This window comes from Mesoplodon bidens (genome assembly GCF_964165515.1).
Source record: "Mesoplodon bidens genome assembly, chromosome: 2".
NCBI lineage: Eukaryota > Metazoa > Chordata > Mammalia > Artiodactyla > Ziphiidae > Mesoplodon > Mesoplodon bidens.
The window spans coordinates 73,423,862-73,447,227 of record NC_138177.1 but is presented as its reverse complement, the minus strand read 5'-3'; the positions used below and the strand labels follow the sequence as shown (position 1 = coordinate 73,447,227).

At 58.9% G+C, this 23,366-nt stretch overlaps 1 protein-coding gene across 5 annotated transcripts; it reads left to right on the top strand.

Moving 5' to 3' along the window:
* The first annotated feature begins 7,313 nt into the window (after nt 1-7,313).
* On the top strand, nt 7,314-23,304 carry ZBTB7B (zinc finger and BTB domain containing 7B). Of its 5 annotated transcripts, none has more exons than XM_081223605.1 (4): nt 7,314-7,396; nt 7,571-7,671; nt 19,431-20,596; nt 20,988-23,304. In XM_081223605.1, the coding sequence occupies exons 3-4, from the start codon at nt 19,437-19,439 to the stop codon at nt 21,451-21,453; spliced, it is 1,626 nt and encodes a 541-aa protein (XP_081079731.1). In that variant the 5' UTR covers nt 7,314-7,396; nt 7,571-7,671; nt 19,431-19,436; the 3' UTR covers nt 21,454-23,304. The 5 variants fall into 5 exon arrangements, with proteins under 5 accessions (XP_081079731.1, XP_081079730.1, XP_081079732.1 ...); XM_081223604.1 differs by having other exon boundaries at nt 7,333-7,413; XM_081223606.1 differs by lacking the exon at nt 7,571-7,671 and having other exon boundaries at nt 7,360-7,413.
* The last annotated feature ends 62 nt before the right edge of the window (nt 23,305-23,366 follow it).

The window sequence follows — 23,366 nt, the reverse complement described above, 5'->3', positions numbered from 1 at the left end:
GTAACTTATTTATTTTATACACAGTAGTTTGTACCTCTTAATCCCCTACCTCTGTCTTGCCCCTCCCCCTTCACTCTCCACTAGTAACCACTAGTTTGTTCTCTATATCTGTGAGTCCATTCTGTTTTGTTATATTCATTCGTTTTATTTTTTAGGTTCCGCATGTAAGTGATAACATACAGTATTTGTCTTTCTCTGTCTAACTTATTCATTAAGCATAATACCTTCCAGGTTCATCCATGTTGTTGCAAATAGCAAAACATTTATTCTTTCATTTAACAAACATTATTGAGCATCTGCTATATGCCAATCTGGCTGATTTGAATACAGCAGTGAACAAAATAGATCCCTGTATTCATGGAGTTTACATTCTGGTGGGTAGAGACAGAAAATAAAATATAAACATTAAAAAATAAGTACATTGATGTTACTAGGTGATAGGTTCTATGGAAAAAGAGAAAGTCGAGCTAAGGCTGGGAGTGGAGGCAGGCCTAGTAGGCCATGGTAAGAACTTGAGATTTTATGCTGAGTAAAATGAGGAACTGTTGCAGGCAGTTGAGCATGAACTGATTTTTTATTTAAAAGGCTCACACTGGCTGCTGGGTTGAGAATAGACTTTAGGGGACCAAGGGTAGAATAGTAGAGACCTTTTTGGAAGTCATGGGCACAATCGGGGCCAGACATGTTGGTGGCTCAGAGCAGGCTTACAGCAATAGCAGTAGGGAGAAGTGGCTGCACTTGCATATACTTATCCTTCTAGTTAACAACATACTCTATACCCTGTTTTGTACCTTGCTATTTTCCCTTCACATACCTTGTACAGGATTCCACATCAGTATATTTAGAGCCTGCCCATTCTTTTTTACAGCAGTATGGTACTCTATAGTACTCCAACTCAAGGTTATTTCTTATCCCTGGCAGCCCCTCTTTAGACATCCACAAAATGCAGGTCAGTGTTCTTGCCTGGTGCCTTCAGAGCCCCAGGGCACAGCAGTAAGAAGGTCCTGAATCCAAGCAGAGAGAGGTTAGTGGTAGAGATGGACACAGAATTCAACTTCCCATCTGAATTTGGAGTTCCCTCTCCCCCTCATAGCCTGCACCCTGCTTGGCCAACTCCAGCCCTTCCCTGACTCAAGCTCTAGACCTTTGCCTCCTTTTCCTTTCTTAGACCTCACTCCTACCAAGCTGGGGCAGTGCCTGGAGGTGGATCCTGAAGTCTGAGGGTTCTGACTTTGCCAGGGGAGGAGATGTCTGGCAAGGGCCACTGGGGAAGTAGTAGGGGTGGAAGGCAGGGCCTGTGATTGTGGCAGGTGGTGGGAGCTGAAGAGGGGAGAGAAGTAGTGACTGCCAGTAGCCCAAGGAGAGTGTCAGAGCTGGAAAGAGAGTGTCAGAGCCCTGAAAGTGGAAAGACTGAGGAGAGGGATGGGGAGGATAACAAAAACCTCATATACCATTCCAGAGTCCTTTTCAGCTACAGAGTATCTGAACCTTACAAAAGTCCACTTCAAAAGTAGGCAGGACAAGGGCAACTGTCCCATCTTAACATGAACAAGCCCAGAGAGATGTGGTGACCCCTCCAAAGTCATATGAACAGCACACTGCAGTAGGGTAGTCATTTAGTGAACCCAGATTTTCTCATCTCAAATTCAGAGCTTCTCTCCTGCCTTCCTCTTCTGAACTGGTGCTTGGAATGGTAGCCTAAGTGGCCTGGGAGGCAGGGCCAGGCTAGCAGAAATGTGGAGGGGACTATCCACCTCTATTCTGCACCTACTCCATGCTTTCCCACTTCACCTCAACCCTAATCTCCCCTTGTTCTTTTTTTTTTTTTTTTTTTTTGAGTATAATTGCTTAACAATGGTGTGTTAGTTTCTGCTTTATAACAAAGTGAATCAGTTATACATATACATATATACCCATATCCCCTCCCTCTTGCGTCTCCCTCCCACCCTCCCTATCCCACCCCTCCAGGCGGTCACAAAGCACTGAGCTGATCTCCCTGTGCTATGCGGCTGCTTCCCACTAGCTATCTACCTTATGTTTGGTAGTGTATATACGTCCATGCCTCTCTTTCGCTTTGTCACAGCTTACCCTTCCCCCTCCCCATATCCTCAAGTCCATTCTCTAGTAGGTCTGTGTCTTTATTCCTGTCTTACCCCTAGGTTCTTCATGACATTTTTTTTCTTCTTAAATTCCATATATATGTGTTAGCATACGGTATTTGTCTTTCTCTTTCTGACTTACTTCACTCTGTATGACAGACTCTAGGTCTATCCACCTCATTACAAATAGCTCAGTTTCGTTTCCTTTTATGGCTGAGTAATATTCCATTGTATATATGTGCCACATCTTCTTTATCCATTCATCCGATGATGGACATTTAGGTTGTTTCCAACTCCGGGCTATTGTAAATATGGCTGCAATGAACATTTTTGTACATGACTCTTTTTGAATTATGGTTTTCTCAGGGTATATGGCCAGTAGTGGGATTGCTGGGTCATATGGTAGTTCTATTTGTAGTTTTTTAAGGAACCTCCATACTGTTCTCCATAGTGGCTGTACCAATTCACATTCCCACCAGCAGTGCAAGAGTGTTCCCTTTTTTCCACACCCTCTCCAGCATTTATTGTTTCTAGATATTTTGATGATGGCCATTCTGACTGGTGTGAGATGATATCTCATTGTAGTTTTGATTTGCATTTCTCTAATGATTAAAGATGTTGAGCATCCTTTCATGTGTTTGTTGGCAGTCTGTATATCTTCTGTGGAGAAACGTCTATTTAGGTCTTCTGCCCATTTTTGGATTGGGTTGTTTGGTTTTTTGTTATTCAGCTGCATAAGCTGCTTATAAATTTTGGAGATTAATCCTTTGTCAGTTGCTTCATTTGCAAATATTTTCTCCCATTCTGAGGGTTGTCTTTTGGTCTTGTTTATGGTTTCCTTTGCTGTGCAAAAGCTTTGAAGTTTCATTAGGTCCCATGTGTTTATTTTTGTCTTTATTTCCATTTCTCTAGGAGGTGGGTCAAAAAGGATGTTGCTGTGATTTATGTCATAGAGTGTTCTGCCTATGTTTTCCTCTAAGAGTTTGAGTTTCTGGCCTTACATTTAGGTCTTTAATCCATTTTGAGCTCCCCTTGTTCTTGATTTCCCCCGCGCTCATTTGGGAGGCCCAGCTACGCCCTTTTCATGTAAGCCACAAAGCCAGGAGATGGTTCCCTGGACTACACCTCTCCACTGGTCTAGAAGGGAAAGTGAAATGTGGCAGCTTCCCTGCAATGTTCTCTTCCCAACTAGAGTAAGTTCAGGTTTTAAGTGTCCAAACTACTGCCTCAAGAACTCACTGGAGGGGGATGAGGGGAGCAATAAAGGAAGATGTGCAGGCACCTAGACAGGGAGGGATGGGTAAGATCTCATCTACCCTTCGGCGCCCCGGGGCCCTCTAGTGGCCACAAGGGGTAGGGGACTGGGCGGGGTAAAACAGGGAAGGAGACCAGGCAGAACTGGAAGTGACCCCCAAGCACGACAGCATGCGGAGGAGCGGCCTGATATCCAGGATTCCCAGCTGATTACGTCGGATATAAGACCGTCAGTGGTGTGCAGAAGCTGGAGGAGAGGTGTCAAGAGAAGTGGTCTGAGGAGCCGTGCGCAACACACTGGATATTATAGTAATAATCTTGGAAGGGTCCCACGTTTTCCCAGCTAAACTGAAAGACAGGCAGAAAGGGGAGTGTGGCAGTTGTTTCACTAGCGCCAGAGCGCAGACCCCCAACGGCATACGCTCTTATTTGCGTCCCTATTTGCATCTCGTTTGCATATGAGTTATTTCCCCTTCAAAAGGCATTAGTCCTTTCTCAGTTATGCCCAGCTGAGACTGTCTACTCCAGTCTTTGCCAGCCTTGGGGGCATACCCATTCTTCTGGCCATTCTCTGACCTCGCCCCTCAGTACCCTGAGGTCGTTCTTTCTCAACCCTTTACCTACCCCAGCTTCAAAGCAGCGACCCGGCTTCTCGAGCCGGGGGACCTGCGCCGCCTGGTGGCTGTCCGGAGGAGGCTGAGGGCAGAGGGGTTCAGTTTCACCTTCTCTGGGACGTGGAGTTTTGGAAAATGTTCCCCCGAGCTTCCTGAGGCTAAATTTATCTCCCCCGGCCCTGGGGGGCGCAGAGATCCCGGCGACGATTAGCGCTGCGCGACACCGGGCTCCCGCCCAGAGGCCCGGAATAGGCGCCGAGTTATAAATAGTGCAGCCCGCAGGTGTGGGGGGAGTCGGCGGGAGGGGGGCAACCCTGGCAGCCACGGCTCCTTCAGGTGGGTTGGGCGGTCGCGGTGGGGGCGCCGGGGGGCGGCAGGGCTGCGGTCTGAGCGCCCCCAGCGGTTTCCTGGGCGGCGGGTTTTTCGAGGGAAGCGGAGGCAGCTGGGGGAAGGCGGAGAGCGGGGAAGAGGTGGGCGCCGAAGCTGATGCGCCGCTTCCAGCTCAGCCCCCCACATTCCAAAGCAGGCCCCTAGACCCACTCACTCAGGACCCCGCCCAGTCACAGCCTCGCCTTTCTTCCCGCCAGAAGCCCTCTCTCCTCCAGGCTCTGCAAGCATCCAGCTCCTCTGCAGCTCACCCTTGGCGCACGTGGCCCGGCCTAGCACCTGGCCCTCACTCCGAATCGCTGTCGCAGCCCCAGGTGTGCAGTTCTCCCTAAAAGGGGTTAACTCCCGGCCTGGGCGTTCATCCTTTTCTTTGGTCAACCACCTCACTCTCCGGGTATTTACCCACCTCCTGCCACACAAAATTAAGGTCTAGTTGGTCGCTTGAAGACCATCTGAACGTGCAGATCTTGGACGCTCCCTGATCCCCTGGAGGGCCCTTGGAGAGCCCACACCTGCCCTCCAGTTCCCAGTTCCAGTCCAGGCCTAGTGGCGGGCAGGGGTGGCGGCAGGCCCCAGGGGCCAGGCTGGGGTTTCGTGGGAGAAGGCGGGGCCCTCAGTCAGCGTTTCTTGGCCGACGCGGTCTCAGTGGTTTGGCAAGGTAAGGGCCCGGGAATTGGGGGTTAGGCGGGAATTTCAAGTCGGGGTTCCCCACTCCGACTTCTGAGCGAGGGAGCTTTGTGGACCAGAAGAGAACGTGGGAGGGGGCGTCACTGAGAAACTAACAGGAGGTTCCCGGACTCTCGAGACTCAAATGAGGAATGGCATTCCAGCCACTGAAAAATCCAGGTGGGGTCCAACAAGACGCCTGGGGCGACCCCCAGGGATGGGGGACATGGCGAGCCCGCTGTTCGCTTCTCTATACCTAAGGGCTGATGCCAAGACGCCCTCCCTTCTATTGCCTCTAGAGGCCCTGGCTCTACCCTCCCCGAGCCACTTTCCCGCCCCCCTTTTCCTCGGCCATGCCCTCTCCACCCCGAAGCAGCCCCCTCTCAATTTCACTTGTGCTTCTGGCACTGCCGTCTTGCCCCTGGCACGGCCCTTCTCCAGGCTAGCGCGACCCCGAGCTGGAGAAGGGAGGGAAAATCCCTGGCCTGGACCCCGTCGGCTTCGGGCGCTCGCGAACCAGAATCTGTCCGGAGGGGCCGAGAAGAAAACCCGGAGCAGTGACCAGCCTCGGGACCCAAGAGGGACAGGGACGATAGGAAAACCTGGAGCGGATTACCCGAGCGGGAGAGCCCCATGCCTGCTACTGCTACCCCCTCCTTCCTAGAGCCCCCCTAAATCTACAGTGAGATAATGTCTGGGGTGGGGGGCTGTTTGGTTTGGCCTGGGCCCTCAGGGGCGCCTCACACTTTCCGCCCCTGGCTGGGGAGTAGGGCAGCGGCCCCGAGGCTGAGTCACGGCCGGAGGGAGAGAGAGGGAGGGACCGGGACTCCGCCCCTCCCCCTGCTCGGGGATCCCGGGTCAGCCCGGGTGAGGGCCAGGGCCCCCCTGGCGCCGCCTATTGTGGTCCAACAGGTTGAGCTGGTGTCCCGCGGAGCCACCTGCTGGAAAGGGAGGGAGGCCCTCTGCGGAGGGGGCTGGGGTTGGAGAAAGCAAGTTCGACCCGGTTCGGCCCGGCCGGCCTCGGGGAGCGGAACCTGGCCCGCCGAAGCCGGATTTGAATCAGTTTTACACTAGTGGGAGGGGCTCTTTGGGGTACGTAGCGCCGCAGGCCCAGTTGGAAGCGTCCCAAACAGGCTACCTTCCTCAGTTGGGGGGCACTGAAGTACGTATCCTGATCCCCCCACAAATCCACATACACATCGTAAAACACTCAGTCCCCTCTCGCCTCCCAGGTCTCTGAGCGAACCCAAGTCCAGAGGTCCCTCCTTCGCGGAGACTCAGTTTCTCCACTTAGGGAACGGCGGGATGGAGGCGGGGAGCAGAAGCGTGAGCGTTCCTCCCCCTCCCCCTTCACGGACCTGGCCCCTCCCCTCCGACAATGCCAAGGCCGCATCGGGCACCGGCTGGAGCGCAGAGGCTGCTTGCCCAGGGCGCCGTTCCCTCCCCGCGAGGCGCCGTCACGCGTGGGGAGGGACGCAGGGTGCCCGCAGCCTCAATTCCCCCGCCTCCAAGGGGTGGGGTGGGGCGTAGGAGCTGGAGTTGATGGCCGGGTGGCTCCCCTCCCCCTACTTCCAGGGGCCCTGACCTGATTATAGCCCCTCACGGGACCCCCTCCCTCAATCCCCTAAGTCCCCGCCTCGCCCCCACCTACTGTATCTTTAACCTCCTCATACCCTTCCCTCCCGAGGTGCTGACCCTACGGAAGCCCCTCTTGTAGGAGTGGGAGCCCTTGATGGGGGTGCTCGGTTCCCCGGCCGCTGCGGACACTGCCCCCTCCTCTTCCCCTCCTCCAGGTTTCAGGCCAGCCCTTCGGCTCCGCCCCCTCCCAGGCCGAACGCAGGGAGGGACCCACTTGGGATAGGCGGGTGTTCAGGCCAATGGGCGGGCCGGGAGGTGGAGTGCAGGGGGCGGGACGGAGTAGCGGCGGAGGGCTGGATGGGGGTCGGGGGCGGAGCTCGAGTTAAGGTGGACTGGGAGAGATAGGGGCTAGAGAAAGAGAGAGAGAGAGAGAGAGGGTGAGAGACGGAGAGGGAGAGGGAGAGGAGGAGGAGGAAAGGGACCGCGGCAGGTGAAGGGAGAAAGAGAGAGAGAAGGAAAGAAGGAGGGAAAAGAGGAGGGTGGGAAAAGCTCGGAGAGCAAAGTAAGAGCTTGGAATAAGAGAGCGAAAAAGGAGGGAGGGATCCATCTGCGCCCTGCAGAGACTGGCTGGACCAAGGGGTTGAAGTTTATGTCCTTATTGGGCGGAGGGAGGGGGGCCTGGGGGGGCGGGTGAAAAACCAGGAAGTGACAGAGGGTGTTGCTAAGGGTTGGGAGGGGGAGTTTGGGGGGTGGCAGGGGGCGGGGGGAGGGATGGGGGGAAAGCAAGCAGGAGGACAGGTGAGACAGCAGGACAGGTGAGGCGGGCCCTGAGGGGGGGGCGGGTGGGAGCCAGGTGAATGTACGGTTCTCGGCGGCCGAGGGGGGGGCGGGCGGCAGGAGGAGGCAGAGGGCTGCGGAGGAGGAGCCCCCCAGCAGAGAGCGACGAGCCACTGACCGCGGCCTTCTGACCAGGACCGGAGCAGGGCCCCAAGCCCCCGGGCCTGGCGGGGGACGCGCTTCTCCCCACACCCGGAGCCTCAGCAGCTCCAGCCAGCGGACCCAAAGGCAGAGAGGTGAGTGTACCCCACTTTTGTCTCCTGGCTAGAGGTCCCCCATACTCGAGACTGCTGCAGTGTCCTTCGTCCGTCCTGTAAGTGGGACCCCCCCACACACACACACGCACGCAGACCAGATTCCCACCACTCCCCTTCCCTGTGCCTTCCCAACACTCCGGGTCTTTGGAATTGATTTTAACAGAGAGGAAAGGTAGAGAAGGAACTACTGCCGCCCCCAACCCAGGGCGGAGGGTCCCCAGAAACTTTCTCTGCACTTCTGGGATCAGACAGACTGGCGGCTCCGGGATGCAGAGTGGGTGAGGCGGCGCTGAGCGCTCCCCCACTCTCCTTCGTGACTTTAGGGGGAGACCCCCGACCCGTCCGAGTTGAGGGAGTGGAAACGCTGACGGATTCTAACTAGGACAACGCTCCCCCCCCAACTCCGCGCCCCCTGGCGCGGTGGGTTGGACCCGGGCCAGTTGCATGGGGGGTGGGGGGAGCACAGGAGGAGCCGCGGCTTGGGGGAAAGTTACCGGCTGGACTATTCGGTTTCTTGCGCTTCCAGAGTCGCGCTCTCTCGCTGGTGGTGGGACTCAGCGACAACCTCCGAGCGACATAGAACGACCCCTCTCTCCGCCTCCCCTCAATCCCACTCTCTTCGTTCAGGCTCCAGTACCGCCGCCACCTTTTCAAAGCCAGCTCCGGCCCCCAGAGCCCAAGAGCGAGGGTGGGCGACTGGGAAGAATTCTACCTACTACCCGTCCCCCCACAGGCGCCGGCGCACCTGCCCCTACCCGGAGTGGGGGTCCCTACTGTGTTGTTGTAGAACCTACTCTGAGCGCCGCTGGCAGAGGGCTGCCATTCAAAGGGGTGGGGGGCGCTGCTTTCAATTTCCAGCTTTCTCTCCTCCCACCCCACCCCAAGTAAGAGAGCGACGTGTCCCGGCCAGAGCGAGGGGGGGCCGGGAGTGGGGGGGCGGCGTGGGCAGCGGGTTGTGCCCGGACACGTGCCTGCCCAGGCGCCCCGGCCCTGCTGGTGTTTGGAGAGAGGGCGGGTCCCCTGCCCCCCGCCCCGCACAACCCCCACGTATCAAAGGGCGGCTGAGACGTGGTGAGACCTCGGGGCGCCCTGGGGGGCGGGGGGCGGGGAGCCTGGGTCCGGAGCAGGGGAGGGGCAGAGGCGCGGGTGCTAGCTGACCCACAGGAAACGAGCGCTGCTGACCTAGTTTGGGACACCGGAAGTGGGTGCCGGGGAGAGGGGGAGACCAGCAGGCTGTCCTGGCTTCCGGGCCAGGTGGAGGGCGTTCTTGAATTGACCCCCACCCGAGTGCCTTAGAGACCCCTAGCTGCAGCTGAGAATGGGAATGAGTCAGCGCAGCTATTCCGCCTTCCCCCAATTTATTCCTGGAGGAGGGAGACAGTTTATCAAGGGGCAGGGGGAGCCAGATTGGGCGGTGAGGGGTTAAACCAGGATGGGAACTCTGTTTCCTGAGGGTGCATGTGTGTAGGGGGGTGAGGCCTGGATGATTATGGGGTTGCCTCCCGCTCCCCACACACACACCAACTGGTTTGGTCACCCCTGTACCCTCCTGGCACTGCTGGGAGAGCTGGCATGGAGTGGGCATCAGGTTGGGAGGGGAGAGTGGGCATATGGAGTGTTGTGCTGGGCTGGAGAGGGACATATTTGTGACTGAGTTTGGGTAACACTTAGTGTTCCTCCTTAGTGGTGACTGGGGAGAAGGGCAGGGGGCTCCCCCTGGAGCAGCTGATGAAACAACAAGAAATCTCTGTCAGTGCCTCCTGGCCCTGGCCCTCGGGACCCCGGCTCCCCCAGCGTGCCTCTGTTACATGGTTGCTGTGGGCACCACACAGCCTGCTGGCACCCCCAGACACTGTCCCCTCCCTTGGGTACCACACCCCCCAGCCTTAGCACAGGGGTCAGGAAGGGGTTAATACCACCCGAAGGGGGCTCTGGGGAAGAAAGAAGGCAGTGCCCACTAGGCTCAGGTGTCAAGGAGAGAGGCCTGCTCTAATGGGGTACTCTCATCACTGCTCAGCTCTGGCTGACATGGACCCCAGGGACTGGGAGACAGGTGCTGACCTCTTCCCCCTTCCCCATGGTGCCCCCTGGCACCCAGGGCCCCCAGCTCCTCCTTGGCCTAGTGCCTGCCCCGGGAGGGCGAGGCGGGCAGCGGGGGCTGGGCTAACAATGCACCATCGGGCCCTTTGTGTGCTTGCACTTGGCACCCTGGGGAAGGGTGGGGGAGGGGGCCCAGCGGGCATGGGGGGCGGAGCGCCTCTGGGGTGGGGACAGTGAAGGCTGGGGGAGAAAAGCAGAGAATGAAAGCAGGTGGGGAGGAAAGGGAAGTAGGTCAGATAGGGTGCTGGCCCCTCATTCCAAGTCAAGGCCTAGAGAACCAGCCCCTGATCCTATGGCTGCCCAGATGGCATCATGCTGCCTGAGGCACAGCCTAGTACTGGGCATTTGGGGTCAGAAGTCACTGCCCAGGGGACTGGTCAGATGGAGGAGGCCTGGCCTGGTACTGCCCCCTTCTTGGTGGCTAAGAGACCCAGTTCTGGCCTAAGGCCGAGGTCCCAAGACTGGTAGTGAATGGGCTCCAGGCAGGGCACTGCCCTCTGATAGAAGCCTCTGGGCCTGCTTCAGGGCTTCCTGCCTCCAGCCTGCTTGGTTCCCTGACCTTCCAAGAGTTAAGACTGCCCTGCCACCAGGGCTTGGGGCCTATGCCTGTTTTGGCCTAGGACTGAAGAGGAGGGTGGGGGAGGAAGGTGGGGACAAGCAGACGGATAGGACCCTGGCATGGGGTGTGCCTGCCCTGGCCTCTTCCCCCTCCTTCTGCTGAGTAAACTCGTGAGTAAACTTGACGTTTTGCCCGGACAGTTTGAAGTTGCCTCGCCGCCCCCCCCCCACCACCAGTCCTGCCAACACACAGGCGGCCAGGCGCCAAGGCGGGCCTGGGGGACTTGGGGGAAGGGGTAAGAGCTACTGTTGCCCACCATCAAAGGCCTTGGAGAGGCAAGAATGACCCACCACCCAGCCAGACCCAGGTCTTGGCAAGAGTCTTGGCTGGGGCCTATAAGCATCTGTCCCAGAACCTTGGGGAGCCCAGGGAAAGTGGCCTGGAAGCAGAGCCTCTGCCCACTTCTGACCTCCACCCCCACTAAGAAAAGGCACCCAGCTGCCATCTGGTCCCGTGAGTTGCCACCGTTAATGTTCACAAGCTGCCTGGCACAAGGGGAAAAGCTACCTTTAGCAAATTCCACAGGGACACTGGAAAGGGCCGCCTTCTTCATTCTGTCCCACAGCCTGGGATGGGTGGGAGGCTGGTGGCCTTCCTTGGCACCTTAGCCCTCTCTTCACTGAGGCCTCCCAGTTGTCATGGCCTCAGCCCTAGAGGATGGCATCCTCATTTGCCAGCACAATTCCTTGACCTCACACCTGGGCCTAACCCCATACATGTCTCCCTCCGCCATACCCATCAGGCCTGGCCCTAACCTCCCCCAACCCCTTCCTCTTCCTGCTAGCATCCTAGAACCTAGTCAGCTTTCAGAGCTCTCCAGCCAGCAGATACCTGTGCCAGATCCAGGAGTTGAGGGTGCCCTAGACAAAAGAGGGCTGGTGGCAGGTAAACGGAGCCAGTGACCCCCACAAACACACCAGTCTACTGTTACTTGACATCACTAATTCCTCTTATGCCTCACCAGACCACCAGAATGGTGCCGAGGCCCAGCAGGGGGAAATGCCTTCCCAGTCCTTGCTGAGCCTCGGAGTGGGGCTCCACCAGGCCCTTGCTTTCGACCTCATGTCTCTGGCTTCAGTTTCCTTCCTGTTTCCACCACTCCCCCCAACTCCTCCCCACCCATATGCCCCTTTCAACAGACATCCTCTCCTCCTTCCTTCCTCCTTTCCTCCCCCTTTGCCTGGGAGCAGGGGTCCTCTCCCCACACCATGGACCTCCTGCCTTGTACCTCTTCTAAACACAGTCCCCTTGGAGATTCATAACCAAGTCCTCTGCTCTGCCCTCCCCACCCCATCAGCAAAGCTCTGGGGAAGAGGAGAGCACTGGGCTTCTCAAGGGAACTACAGCTCCCAAGGTACATGCAAAGCAATTGTGGTGCATACTGGGAGTTGTAGTCCTCCTTGATCTCTCAATTTGGTTAAGTCTGGAAATTTTCCTGGATGGGACTAAAAGTGGACTGGGATGATTTGGAATGTGGGGACCCTCTGCATCCCCCCACCTTGTCCTCACCATCTTGTTCCCACATGCCACCATGTACCCATGATTGACATCCATCCCCCCCAGCTGAGACATGCTACCCATTCTCACCTGAGGGCCCCACCCAAGAGATGCCCACACCCTGCCCTGCTGCCCCTGGCAGGGGTGAAATGGAGGGGCCCCATGAACTCCCTCCCTGCCCCCTGCCCTCTAGGCTGGTTCCCTCCCTTTATGGGGATCAAAGGGCAGAGAGCAGCCCCGCCCCACTCCCTCACAGGCTGCAGGCACTAGGGCACTCAGGAATATCAGGGACTTTGGTGCCCAAGCAAATGCTTGGGCAGGGGGAATGCCGGGAGGCCGGCACCTGGTGGCAGGGAGAGACACTGGCCCCCGCCTTGGGGAGTGGAGCCTTCAATAACTGCTCATCGAGCTGTCCATAGCCCCCTGGGCTCTTTTTGTGTAGGCCCTAGCCCGTGCGCTGCCTCTTGAGGAGATGGCTTGAGAACAGGGTCTTGTGCCTTATCTGTAGGACCTAAGGGCCTGGGCCCGCCTAGCTGGCACCAAGGCACAGGGGTGACCCTCCCCCACCCGAGGCCCACAGTTGGCATGGGGCGCTGGAAGCCAGGGGGGTAGGAGGGAGAGGAGGGCAGGACTGCCAGCATCCTGGTGGGTAGGTGCCAACCGGGCCGGGAGCTGGTGAGGGGCAGCAGGCCAGCGGCACTGAGCCAGCAGCTGTTGGGGGAAACGGGGGGGGGATATTTTAGGGGGCATTTCTGTGGTGCCCCCTCCCAGCCCATTAGGACTTGGGATGGCCTAGTGTCTGGAGGACCTAGGGCACGCCTCATTCCAGGAATAAGAGACCCCAGAAGCTGTTTAAGTGGAACTTTGTGGCCCACCCATCTCTGGGCTCAGAGCCCTCCTGAGTTACCCCTCAGGCCCAGGCGGGTCCCACCCAACCGGCCAGGGTGGCGGCAGCTTACGCAAGGGGTGGGGCTAGCCGCTTCCCAGCAGATGCCCCCTCCCGGCTCGTTCCTCTTTCAGTGCCCACAGCTCCCCCCATCTGTCCACCCCCCTCAGGCCAGCTCTGTCCCCCTGATCCTCCTGGCCATTGGGGGCTGGCACAAGTGCTGCCCCCTGGCCTGGTTGGCAGGGGCTGGTGCCCGGGCAAGGAACTGTGGTATGTGAGTGGGTTTGGGGTGAGGCATGGGGAGGGCGGGGTGCTGCCTTGCCCAGCCCCTGAGGGCCCCAGCCCAGTACAGAGTGGGGAGAATTCGGCCAGCTCCCAGGGGTGCTGAGGGACCTACTGCGGTCTGGAGGGCCTCCCTGTGTTCCCCTATTATACCATATGCCCTGAGGGGCTGGGACCTAGGCACCTGTCACCCCTGGCACTGACTGTCCAGGGTTCCCCTCCTCCCGCTTCTGGCCACTGCTGCCTCCTGTGCCCTCCCCTCCCTTCTTCCTTCTCCTGGTCCCACCTCCAGCAGCCTCTCCCATTGCTCCTCCTCACCTCTGTCCTCCTGGACTGTCCCAGCTCCTACCTTTCCTACTGCTCACCTTTTTCCCCTTTTAGGACTGAGAAAGGACGGGCCAGGGTGGGTACAGCTGGGGCTTCGGGCACCACAGGCAGAGACTCTAGGCCCTCTCCCACGCTGCCAGCCCTCTGGTAACCCCTCCCTCCATCTGGGGGGAGGGGGACAGCACCCAGAGGGTTAAGGCTGTAGGGGGGAGGGGCTGGGCCAAGTCGTGGGCGGCCCCTTTGAAGGAGGGAGCTGGAGCGGGGAACAGCCACCCTACCTCCCCCCCAGCCCGGCCCTCCCCCACCCCTCCCAACCTGCTCCCCCCAGGGGCCAAGAGGAGTTGCCGGCAAGGCCCCTCAGCGTTCAGGTGAGTAGGCCACACTCTGGCTTGGGAGATCAGGCCCCAGGGGAGGCTTGGAGGCCTAGAATTGGCCAAGGGTCAGAGAGGGACTGAAAAACAGGCTAGGAAGAAGGTGTCTGAACTTCACAGGAGGCGGTTCAGGAACTGAGGGGCTGAGGAGCTGGAACGTGGGGAAGCTTCTGTGTCTGGGGGACCCAGGAGGACAGGAGAGCAGAAGAAGGGGCCTACGGGAGCCGAGGGGTTGCTGGGCCAGGACAGGAGGTTGGACAGCCTGGCAGGGAGCCGGGCTCCGGGGATCGGGCCGGGGTGTCCTCTGGGGCTGGGGGGCTCAGGTTTCTGCTGGCGGCTTGGCGGGTGTGGGGTTACCAGCCGGCTCGGTTACCCAGCCGGAGACGCTAGACTGGGGGGAGGGGGTGGGCACAGGGCAGACCCTGGCACCCTGTGTGGTCTCCTCAGGCCCTAAGGGTATCTGGCACTGCTCCGGCAGACCCCCGCTGGGAACCCTGATGACCAGGGTCTGTCCAAGTGCACAGTTGCCTGGCCTAGGGTGGGCAGCCTCTGGGGAAAGTCCAGCAGCTCCAGCTCCAGGGCTGGAAATTCTGACGGGCAGAGAGGCCTAGGCTGTCCCCCTCACCCCACCCCACATCCGCTTTCACTGTACCACCCCCCCACCCATCTTCCCCAACTGTCCCCCAAATTTTGGCCCTGTGCTTCATCCAAAATGGGGCCGTGGGTACCTTAAATGTGACCATCTCATGGCAAGACCAGGCCTTGGAGGGCAGGCCTGGCATCTTGATTTAATTCCTCTTCCCCTCTCCACACTGCGCCTGCCTGGGGAGAAGAGAAGGGATGCTCGGAGCAAGGTGAAATGGAGGAAGTGAGGAGGCTTGAGTGAGAGAACCAAAAGGGAAAAGAAAGGAGAGGTAGGGATGATTCCTCAGAGGCCTAGGGACATAGATGCGGTAGAGAGGAAGCGGGAGCCTCGCAAGGGCTGAAGGAAGGAAAGCAAAGGATGAGTCGCGGAGAGGGGAGACAAGGGTCCGAGAAGGCAGTAAGGGGACAGGAAGAGGCCAAGGAAAGGGGCCAAGAGTGGAGAGGGCCTCGTTCCCAAAGGACAAGAGGGGAAGGCTGGGGAAGACAGAGTTGCCCCCATTCCTTCCTCCGCCATCTTTTATCTCCCTCAGATTTCCCCTGATGTGGCCTGAGAGGCTGTGGACTAGGACAGTTGTCATGGAAAGAAAATGTGGGGGGACACTGAGGTCTCCCTCCTGTCAGGAGCTGAAGCACCAGGAATTGGGGATTTTGAGGGAGGAGAGGCTTAACCCCCACGGCACCGGGAAGCAGCCAACTCCCCTTGCCTCCTTCCCCCTTCGTGGCTTGCGGTCTCCCTTCCCCGCCTCGGCCCCCAGGAAGTGTGAGTGCCGGGGGTGGTGAGGTTAGGAGGGGGAAGCGGCCTATGGGGGATGGGGAAGGCATGTACTAGCTTGGAGGGGCTGGGGTGGGGAGGGAAGGGCTCCATAAATGCCTAGGGCATCCCTGGGCCAAGGGCCTCTCCTTCGAAGCCATTCCAGTCCTCAAGGGGATTCACCTCAACCCCTCACCCTGACTTCCCAACTGGGCAGGCCAGATGGCTTCAGCCCCTGGGCCTCAGAGGCCCTAAGAAGGGGTGAGAGAAGCTGGGGAACTAGGATTCCTGGGTCCCTGAGGACTTTGGACTGGCTGTCCTATTGCCCCACCCCCCTGGTCCAGCCACAGGCCAAAGCCCTGGCTTCGTGCAAACTTAGCTCCAAAAAAACAGGAAGAGAACCTGAGGCTGGAGTTGGGGTGGGGGTTGGGGGGGCAGAAAGGAGAAAGAAGTAAGGGGGAAGGGTGGCCGGCCAAGGTGGGAAGAGTGTCAGGCCTCTCCATCACCCTGGCAGGAGGTGTCACAGCCTGGTCCTCATCCTCCCTCACCCCATGTTGCTACACCTGGAGAGGACTGGCCAGGTCCCTCTCAGGCTCTCTGGCAGAGCCCAGAGGTGGGGGCCTCCAAGCCTGGAGAGGGGTGGCTCTGTGTGCCTGTGTCTCAGGCCCATATCTATTTTCTCCGCCGCTAATCCTGTTTCCGCCTGCTGCCCCCCACACTAAGCCTTACTCCCCTAATCCCCAGGGTGTGGGGAAGGGGGGCCAGCTTTATTCAGCTGCCCCGTTCAGGGCCTCATATCCCAGCTCTTCAGCTGGCTCGAGCCGGCAGTGTTGGCCCTGGTGCCCCCAGCCCTGCACTGGCCACTGCCGGAGGTCAGCACCTGGAAAGAGTTCCAGCCTCCTTTTCCTTCTCATGCCAGGGCCAGTGCCCTCTACCTTTTGGTTTCTTGGTGGTGGACACACCTTGGCAGGTGCCCTTGGGCACTGAGGGGTAGGTGATAGGGGCTCCCACCTTTGCCCCCTCCCACCTTTCTAACCCCAAAGTCTTCCCCCCACCAAAGATGGGGCAAGCTTGACTCAGGGCCCAGTTTCAAGAGAGCTGCCCACCGGCTTGGCCGGTCTAGCAGGCCTGACAGTGAGGGGAGCCTGGGGGGGGTGGCGGGAAAGTGGGGAGAGATGGGGTGGGGCCCCCAGTTCTTCCCCCTACCAGGCAAACAGACCAAACAGACCTTGCCTGGCTCCCTGGCACAGCTGCCCCCCCAGCCACCACACACGCCCATGCCCACAAGGTCTTAGCAAGAGGGGGCATGCCAGGCTGGGTGGGGACACTCATGGGTGTCGGGGGGCTGGGCCCTCTGGGATACAGAGGTGGGAAGGGTGCCCAAGGTGGGGTGGGCATCCTGGCACCAGTGCCCCACCCTGGCAGAAAGAAGGGGGAGGCCTCCACCTCAGCAACCCCTCCCAGATGATGGGGCTAGAAGTATCCCCTTGGCCTGGTTGGCACCAGCCTAGTTCCAGGTGGCACCTAAGTTAGCTTGGGTGCCAGAGCCCTGGGTAAGGGCTAGGGGAGTTTCCCAGAAGCTAGAGAACCATGTGAACACCTCCCCTTCCCACGTGTGTCCTCTGCCTCTCCCCTCCTCCATTGGTACCTTGTGGCCACGGGGTTAGGCCCAAGGGGTTAAACACCCACCCCTGCCCGAGCCCTGAGTGAGTTGCATCCTGAACCAGCCAGAGCCTGTGACCTGACAGCGGGGTCAGCCAATCAGCGCCCCCGCCACACCAAGTTGCCTCGGAGACGGCCCTGGGGTGGGAGAAGGGAGGCGGGCTTAGCAGCGGGAATGGGTGGGGTGTGGAGGGAAGGAGGGAGAGGGATGGGGTTAGTTAGCCACGTGCCTGCGGGTGCCCAGCTCCAGGCCAATGGACATCGAGGACAGCCCCACCCATCCCCCTCAGGAGGGACAGGATTTGCTTGGGCCCAGGAGGGAGCCCACTGCTGCTTGAGTGGCCACTGCTGCTGCCCACCCAATTTTGTTTGTTTCTAAGTCCTGGGGCCATTTGCCTCTTGTACTATTTGTAAAGTACAGGTAGGAGAACCAAAGGAAACTGGGAGTGCTCCCAGACTGCTTGGCCCCCAGGGAGAGAAGTGATTTGGGGACTTAAGGTGGGAAGGGGTGGGCTATCTAAGCGTGTTTGTCTGTGGCTTATGAGCCACATGGGTGCTGCTCACTCATGGCTTCCGCGCAGGCGTTCTGGTGCTGGGACAGGGAGGCAGGCAGAAACAATGCAGTTCTTGTGTCCTCAAGAGGAAACCTGTAGCCCTTGACTCCTCCAACCCCCCCTCCCTAAATCTTCCCCATCAATGGCCAAGACTGAGCAGCTGTTGGGAGTGGCAGAGAAGACACTGACAAAATGTCAGTGGGACTTGCCCTAAGGATCATCTAGGTCAGTCTTTAATTTTACATGAGGAAACAGGCCTCCTCAGGAAAGGAAGTGACTGGTCCAAGGTCATGTAGCTAGTAGTAACCTGATTCCCTGGGGTGATTTGAGGGAGGGAGACAGACTTGTTTCCCAGCAGAGACCATCTGTATAGTGGAATCTGCCTCCATGTGAGGCCTTGTTTCTCCTTGCCAAGGCCAGAACATTTATTGAGCCCCTACTGTGTGTGTTAGGCATTGTGCCACCCACGGTCTCATTTAACCTTCACCACAGCCCTAGGAGTCAGGTGGAATGATCCCATATTAGAGATGAGGAAAGAGGTCCAGAGATTAAATCACTTGTTTAAGGTCACAGAGCTAATCAGCCACAGACTGAGGATTCAAACTCAAGCCTGGATGACTCCAGAGCCCAGCTCTTTCCAGGCCCCAACTCTGTCTCCAGTTGCTCCAGACCCACCAAATGTCAGGGCTGAAGGGCTGAGCCCTTGGGGCATCCATTCCCAGCCCCTCCTTGTACAGTGAGGAGATTGAAGCACAGAGAGAAATGACTTGCCCAAGGTCATTCAGCAAGATAGCAGCAGAATACTTATAAAGATGTTAAAAAATAATAATGATAAATAAATAAATAAATAAATAAAATCTAATGGTATGGTTAAAAAAAAAAAAAAAGATAGTAGCAGAGCCAGGACTTAAAGCAGATCTCCCCACTTCCAGGCCAGACTCCCTCTACTACCCCTCCCCTCCCCTCCACCAGCCTCAGGATTGCTGGCAGCTGTGCACCTTCTGTGGCTCTACCTTGGAGGGGAAAGCATAGAGGGTGAAAGATGGTTCTCTGGAGAGGGGGGACTCTCCTGACTGGATGGGAATGGGGAGGGAGAGGTGGTGGTGGTAGCCCAGTGGGGGAGGGGTGGGACTGGAACTTGGCCTATTGGCAGTGGGAGAGGGGGCGGGGACGATGCTTATCGGTGCGGGGCAGGAAGCACCCGCGCCAGCCAGCGACACCCCAGCAAAGGGTGGCTGCTCCTTGGCCCCATGGGGGAGGGGAGGATGTGGGGGGAGGGATGCTGGGAGCTGTGTTTCCCTTTTGGCCTCTAGAAGGGGGGATCTAGAAGAGGAGATGAACTTTTAGTGGGTGGGGAAGGAGGAGGAGGAGGGTGCTGGGAAGCCACCTCTCAGGTTTGCATAGTGTTTTACTGTACACCAAATGCTTTAGGGAGATAACGTAAGTTAAAGCACCTGACCTTGCCTTGAACAGTCCTTGGCGCAGTGTGAATCTGAACTCTCTCATTGGCCTCTCTCTGGGCTGAGAGGAGGTTCCATCACAAAGAATGTTACCCCACTTTTCAGATGACTGAGGCTGGCTGCCAGAGCCACCCAGAGTCCTTCAGCCAATTCTTCATGAAGCCTGAACCAGCACCCAGGCATCCTTTCTCCCAGTCCAGTGCTTCTTCCAAAGGGATGGGGAATGGGGCAAGTGAAGCAGACGGGTCTCTAGGAAAGGCCAGAAAGGCAGGGCTCCTGCTCTCACAGAGGCAGAACAGTGCACAGTGGTTAAGAACATGGACTCTGGGCCCATCGCCTGGCTTTGAACCTCTTCTGCAATTAACATAGAAAGTCGCTTCACCTGTCTGCACCTCAGGTTCCTGTCTGTGAAATGAATGCTAACTGTTACTTTAGAAGGTTGTGGAAGATGAAGTGGGTGTAAAGTACTTAGAAGACCGTCTAAATAGTCTGTAGTCACCTGGCCAACGTTGGTATGTATTCCTTCCCTGGACCACCTTGCAGGGCTGAGCGCTCTTAACCTCCCTCTCTACTTGACTCTGCAGGAGAAGATGGGGAGCCCCGAGGACGACCTGATCGGGATTCCGTTCCCAGACCACAGCAGTGAGCTCCTGAGCTGCCTCAATGAGCAGCGCCAGCTGGGCCACCTATGTGACCTCACCATCCGGACACAGGGCCTTGAATACCGCACCCACCGGGCTGTGCTGGCTGCCTGCAGCCACTACTTCAAGAAGCTCTTCACTGAGGGTGGTGGCGGGGCAGTCCTGAGCGCTGGGGGCGGCGGGGCGGCTGCCGGGGGAGCAGGGGCCGGCGTGTGTGAGCTGGACTTTGTGGGGCCGGAGGCGCTGGGTGCCCTGCTCGAGTTTGCCTATACAGCCACACTGACCACCAGCAGCGCCAACATGCCGGCAGTGCTCCAGGCTGCGCGGCTGCTGGAGATCCCGTGTGTCATCGCTGCCTGCATGGAGATTCTGCAGGGCAGCGGACTAGAAGCTCCCAGCCCTGACGAGGACGACTGTGAGCGAGCTCGCCAGTACCTGGAAGCCTTCGCCACAGCCACAGCTTCAGCCTCGGGAGTTCCCAACGGTGAAGACAGCCCTCCACAGGTGCCCCTCCCACCGCCGCCACCGCCCCCTCGGCCTGTTGCCCGCCGCAGCCGCAAGCCCCGAAAAGCTTTCCTGCAGACCAAGGGGGCCCGGGCAAACCACCTAGTGCCTGAAGTGCCCACAGTGCCCACCCATCCCTTGACCTACGAGGAGGAGGAGGAGGCGGCAGGCAGAGTGGGCAGCAGCGGGGGCAGTAGGCTGGGGGACAGCTACAGCCCTCCCACAGGGACTGCCTCACCCCATGAGGGGCCCCTGAGCTATGAGGCCTATGAGGGTGAGGAAGAAGAGGAGGAGCTGGCATATCCCCCGGCCTATGGGCTGGCGCAGGGTGGCGCGCCCCCGTTGTCCCCAGAGGAGCTGGGCTCAGATGAGGATGCCATCGATCCTGACCTGATGGCCTACCTGAGTTCCCTACACCAGGACGCCCTGGCACCAGGCCTAGATGGCCAGGACAAGCTAGTGCGCAAACGCCGCTCCCAGATGCCCCAGGAGTGCCCGGTCTGCCACAAGATTATCCACGGGGCTGGCAAACTGCCACGCCACATGAGGACCCATACGGGTGAGAAGCCCTTCGCCTGTGAAGTCTGCGGCGTCCGTTTCACTCGGTGAGCACCAGTGGGGAAGGGGTGCAGCAGGGGCTATGTCGAGTGGGAGGGAGGAAGGGATTATGAGACCTGAGGTGTGGAGGCAGGTGATCCTGGAGGGACTGGGGTGGTGATGCCCAGGGTGAGGAGAGAGACCAGGATAGGGAGACCAGGAGAAAGAAAGTCAAGGGAGGTAGGTCTGGGGCATGAAAGATTTGGCTGTGCTGGAGGCAGAGTGGGTGGTGGCCGGGCCCAGTTAAGCTGCGGGCAAGTCAGCAAGGGTCTCCTGGGGCAGTAATAGGGAAACAAATGGTGGGGGACGGGAGTGGGACAAGGCCTGGGAACCCGGCCAGGATGACCCAGGGATCACATCCTGAACCGTTTCCTTGCCCCTCCCCCTTGCCTGTGCCAGGAATGACAAGCTGAAGATCCACATGAGGAAGCACACAGGAGAGCGCCCCTACTCATGCTCGCACTGCCCAGCCCGCTTCCTGCACAGCTATGACCTCAAGAACCACATGCACCTGCACACAGGGGACCGGCCCTATGAGTGCCACCTGTGCCACAAGGCTTTCGCCAAGGAGGACCACCTGCAGCGCCACCTCAAAGGCCAGAACTGCCTGGAGGTGCGCACCCGGCGGCGCCGCAAGGACGATGCGCCCCCTCACTACCCCCCGCCCTCTGCCGCCACCCCGACCCCTGCTGGCCTCGACCTCTCCAATGGCCACTTGGACAATTTCCGACTCTCTCTGGCTCGATTCTGGGAGGAGCCAGCCCCTACTGGGCCCCCAGTCTCCACCCCGGGGCCCCCTGATGACGATGAGGAGGAGGGGGCACCCACCACACCTCAGGCTGAAGGTGCCATGGAGTCCTCTTAAAGAGGGACGAGTGGCCGAGCTGGAGCAGCACGGGGCCGGGATGCCCATGCTGAGCAGCGGGAGTGTGCAGCAGAGACGGTGCTGGGGTCCGGGCACTGAGCCTCCCTGGCATCGGAAATTGGGCCCTTCCCTCAGAGCTCTCATTCCAGTTCCAAGCTGAGAAGGTTTTGGGGCAGAGGCTCCCCAGATTGGGGTGCTCTCCCAAGGGAGTGATACATACGATATTATGTATATATTTACAGCTCCATTGTAAAGGTGGGGTCCCTGTCCCCAGCTGCTCCTGGGGAGTAGAAGCAATAATGTATTTCTGATTTGTGGGGTCCCTCTTCGGCTATGCGGGTTTCTAGGGGGTGGGGGGCTTGGGACCAAAGCCTTGCCCTGCCCCCATGCCCCTTGGGGTTTTGGCTGTGTAAGGGGGTGAAGGACTGCCCCTCCCTTTCGAGACCCCTCCTTCCTGGTTTCTGTTCCCTTTTCCTGGCAGTGAATTATGCAAAGGGGGGCGGCAAAGGAAGGGTAAGCGGGGGAAAGCAAGGTAGAAGCTTGAAAGACTGGGGGACTGGGCCTGTAAGGAAGGAGCCATCCTAGTCCCCCTCCGCCCAGCTCCCAGCGCTGAGTCATGGGGTCCTGGAGAAGGGGGCGGGGTGGCCTGATTGGTTCGCCCGCCCCTGGGGGCAGCGGGAGGGGCCCCGCCCAACTACGGGAGCTGCTGCTGGTTCTCCCCCTCCCCTCCCCTCCCCTCCCCTCCCCTCCCGAGTCGCTGGGCAGGGAATGTCTTGTTCCCGCCGCTCCCTCCCCGGGGCCAGAGGGCAGGGCGGGCCGGGCGGTGGCCTACCCTCTTCTCCTCCTCCCCGCCCAGGTGCAAGCCGGAGCCGCCGACACCGCTGCCGCCCCTGACTCACGCCGCCCCCGGGCTGGCGCGGTGCAGGGTGTGGGACAGGGTGAGGGGTTGGGGGCAGCCTTGCGGAGAACGGGAGAGCCGGCGCCATCTGGCGGCCGTGCCCTGCGCGGGCGAGCGCCCCTGGCGGCCACTTCCAGCGAGCCGTCTTCTCTCAACCTCCACCACCCCAGCTGGTGAGCGGCGCCCCCTTGCCAAGGCCGGGGCAAATAGCTTCTTGCTTGGCCGCAAGGAAGGTGGGCTGCGGACCTGTGGGAAAGGGATCCTTTCCCCAGACCCTTGCCAGCCGGGCTTCCTGTTGGGTCGAGGAGAGTAATCCCCTCACTCTACCCTTAGGATTGAATCCACCCCCGGTCTGTACATAGCCTTTTCTGTTGGTCTTGTTGAAATCTAGTTGCAGATTTTTAACTACCCAATTCTGCTGGGGGTGGGGGTATCTCCTCCCCGCCTTCCTCGCTGGGTGCTGGACCCCATTCTGCCTGGGCTCTGCCTTGCACTATTTCCCCTCCCTGGCCTGGCGGCTCCTCCCCCTCCTTAAAAGGGGCAGGCTCAGGGGCCCGGTGCTCTCCCTCCCCCCCATGCACCCCCATGCCCATTTGCACAGCTGCCCAGGTACCCCCAATAGTGGGGGGGGTCACAGGGAGGGGGTAGCGGGACCAGTCCTTGTATCTATTTAAAAAGTGATGATGTAATATATTGGGGTAGGGGGAGGTCGGGTTGCCCTGGGCCTCATCTTAGCATTTCAGGTGATGGGAGGGCCCAGGGCTGAGGAGACCTGGGGCCTAGCCCCAGGGAGTGAGGACAATGTGGCCTCCCCCCTCCCCCCTTGCGGCTTCTCCACTCAGTGCCTTACGGGGTGGGGGGGAGGCAATCCCCCCTCCCCTGTTCCCCTCCCCTTGCCCTGCCCCCCACCTCGGGTGTAAGTGACAGGAAGAAATAATAATTTAAGATTCACACTTGTGTCCACCTTTGGTTTCTTTATTTTGGAGATAGGCGGGAGGGATCGGGAGGAGAGGGA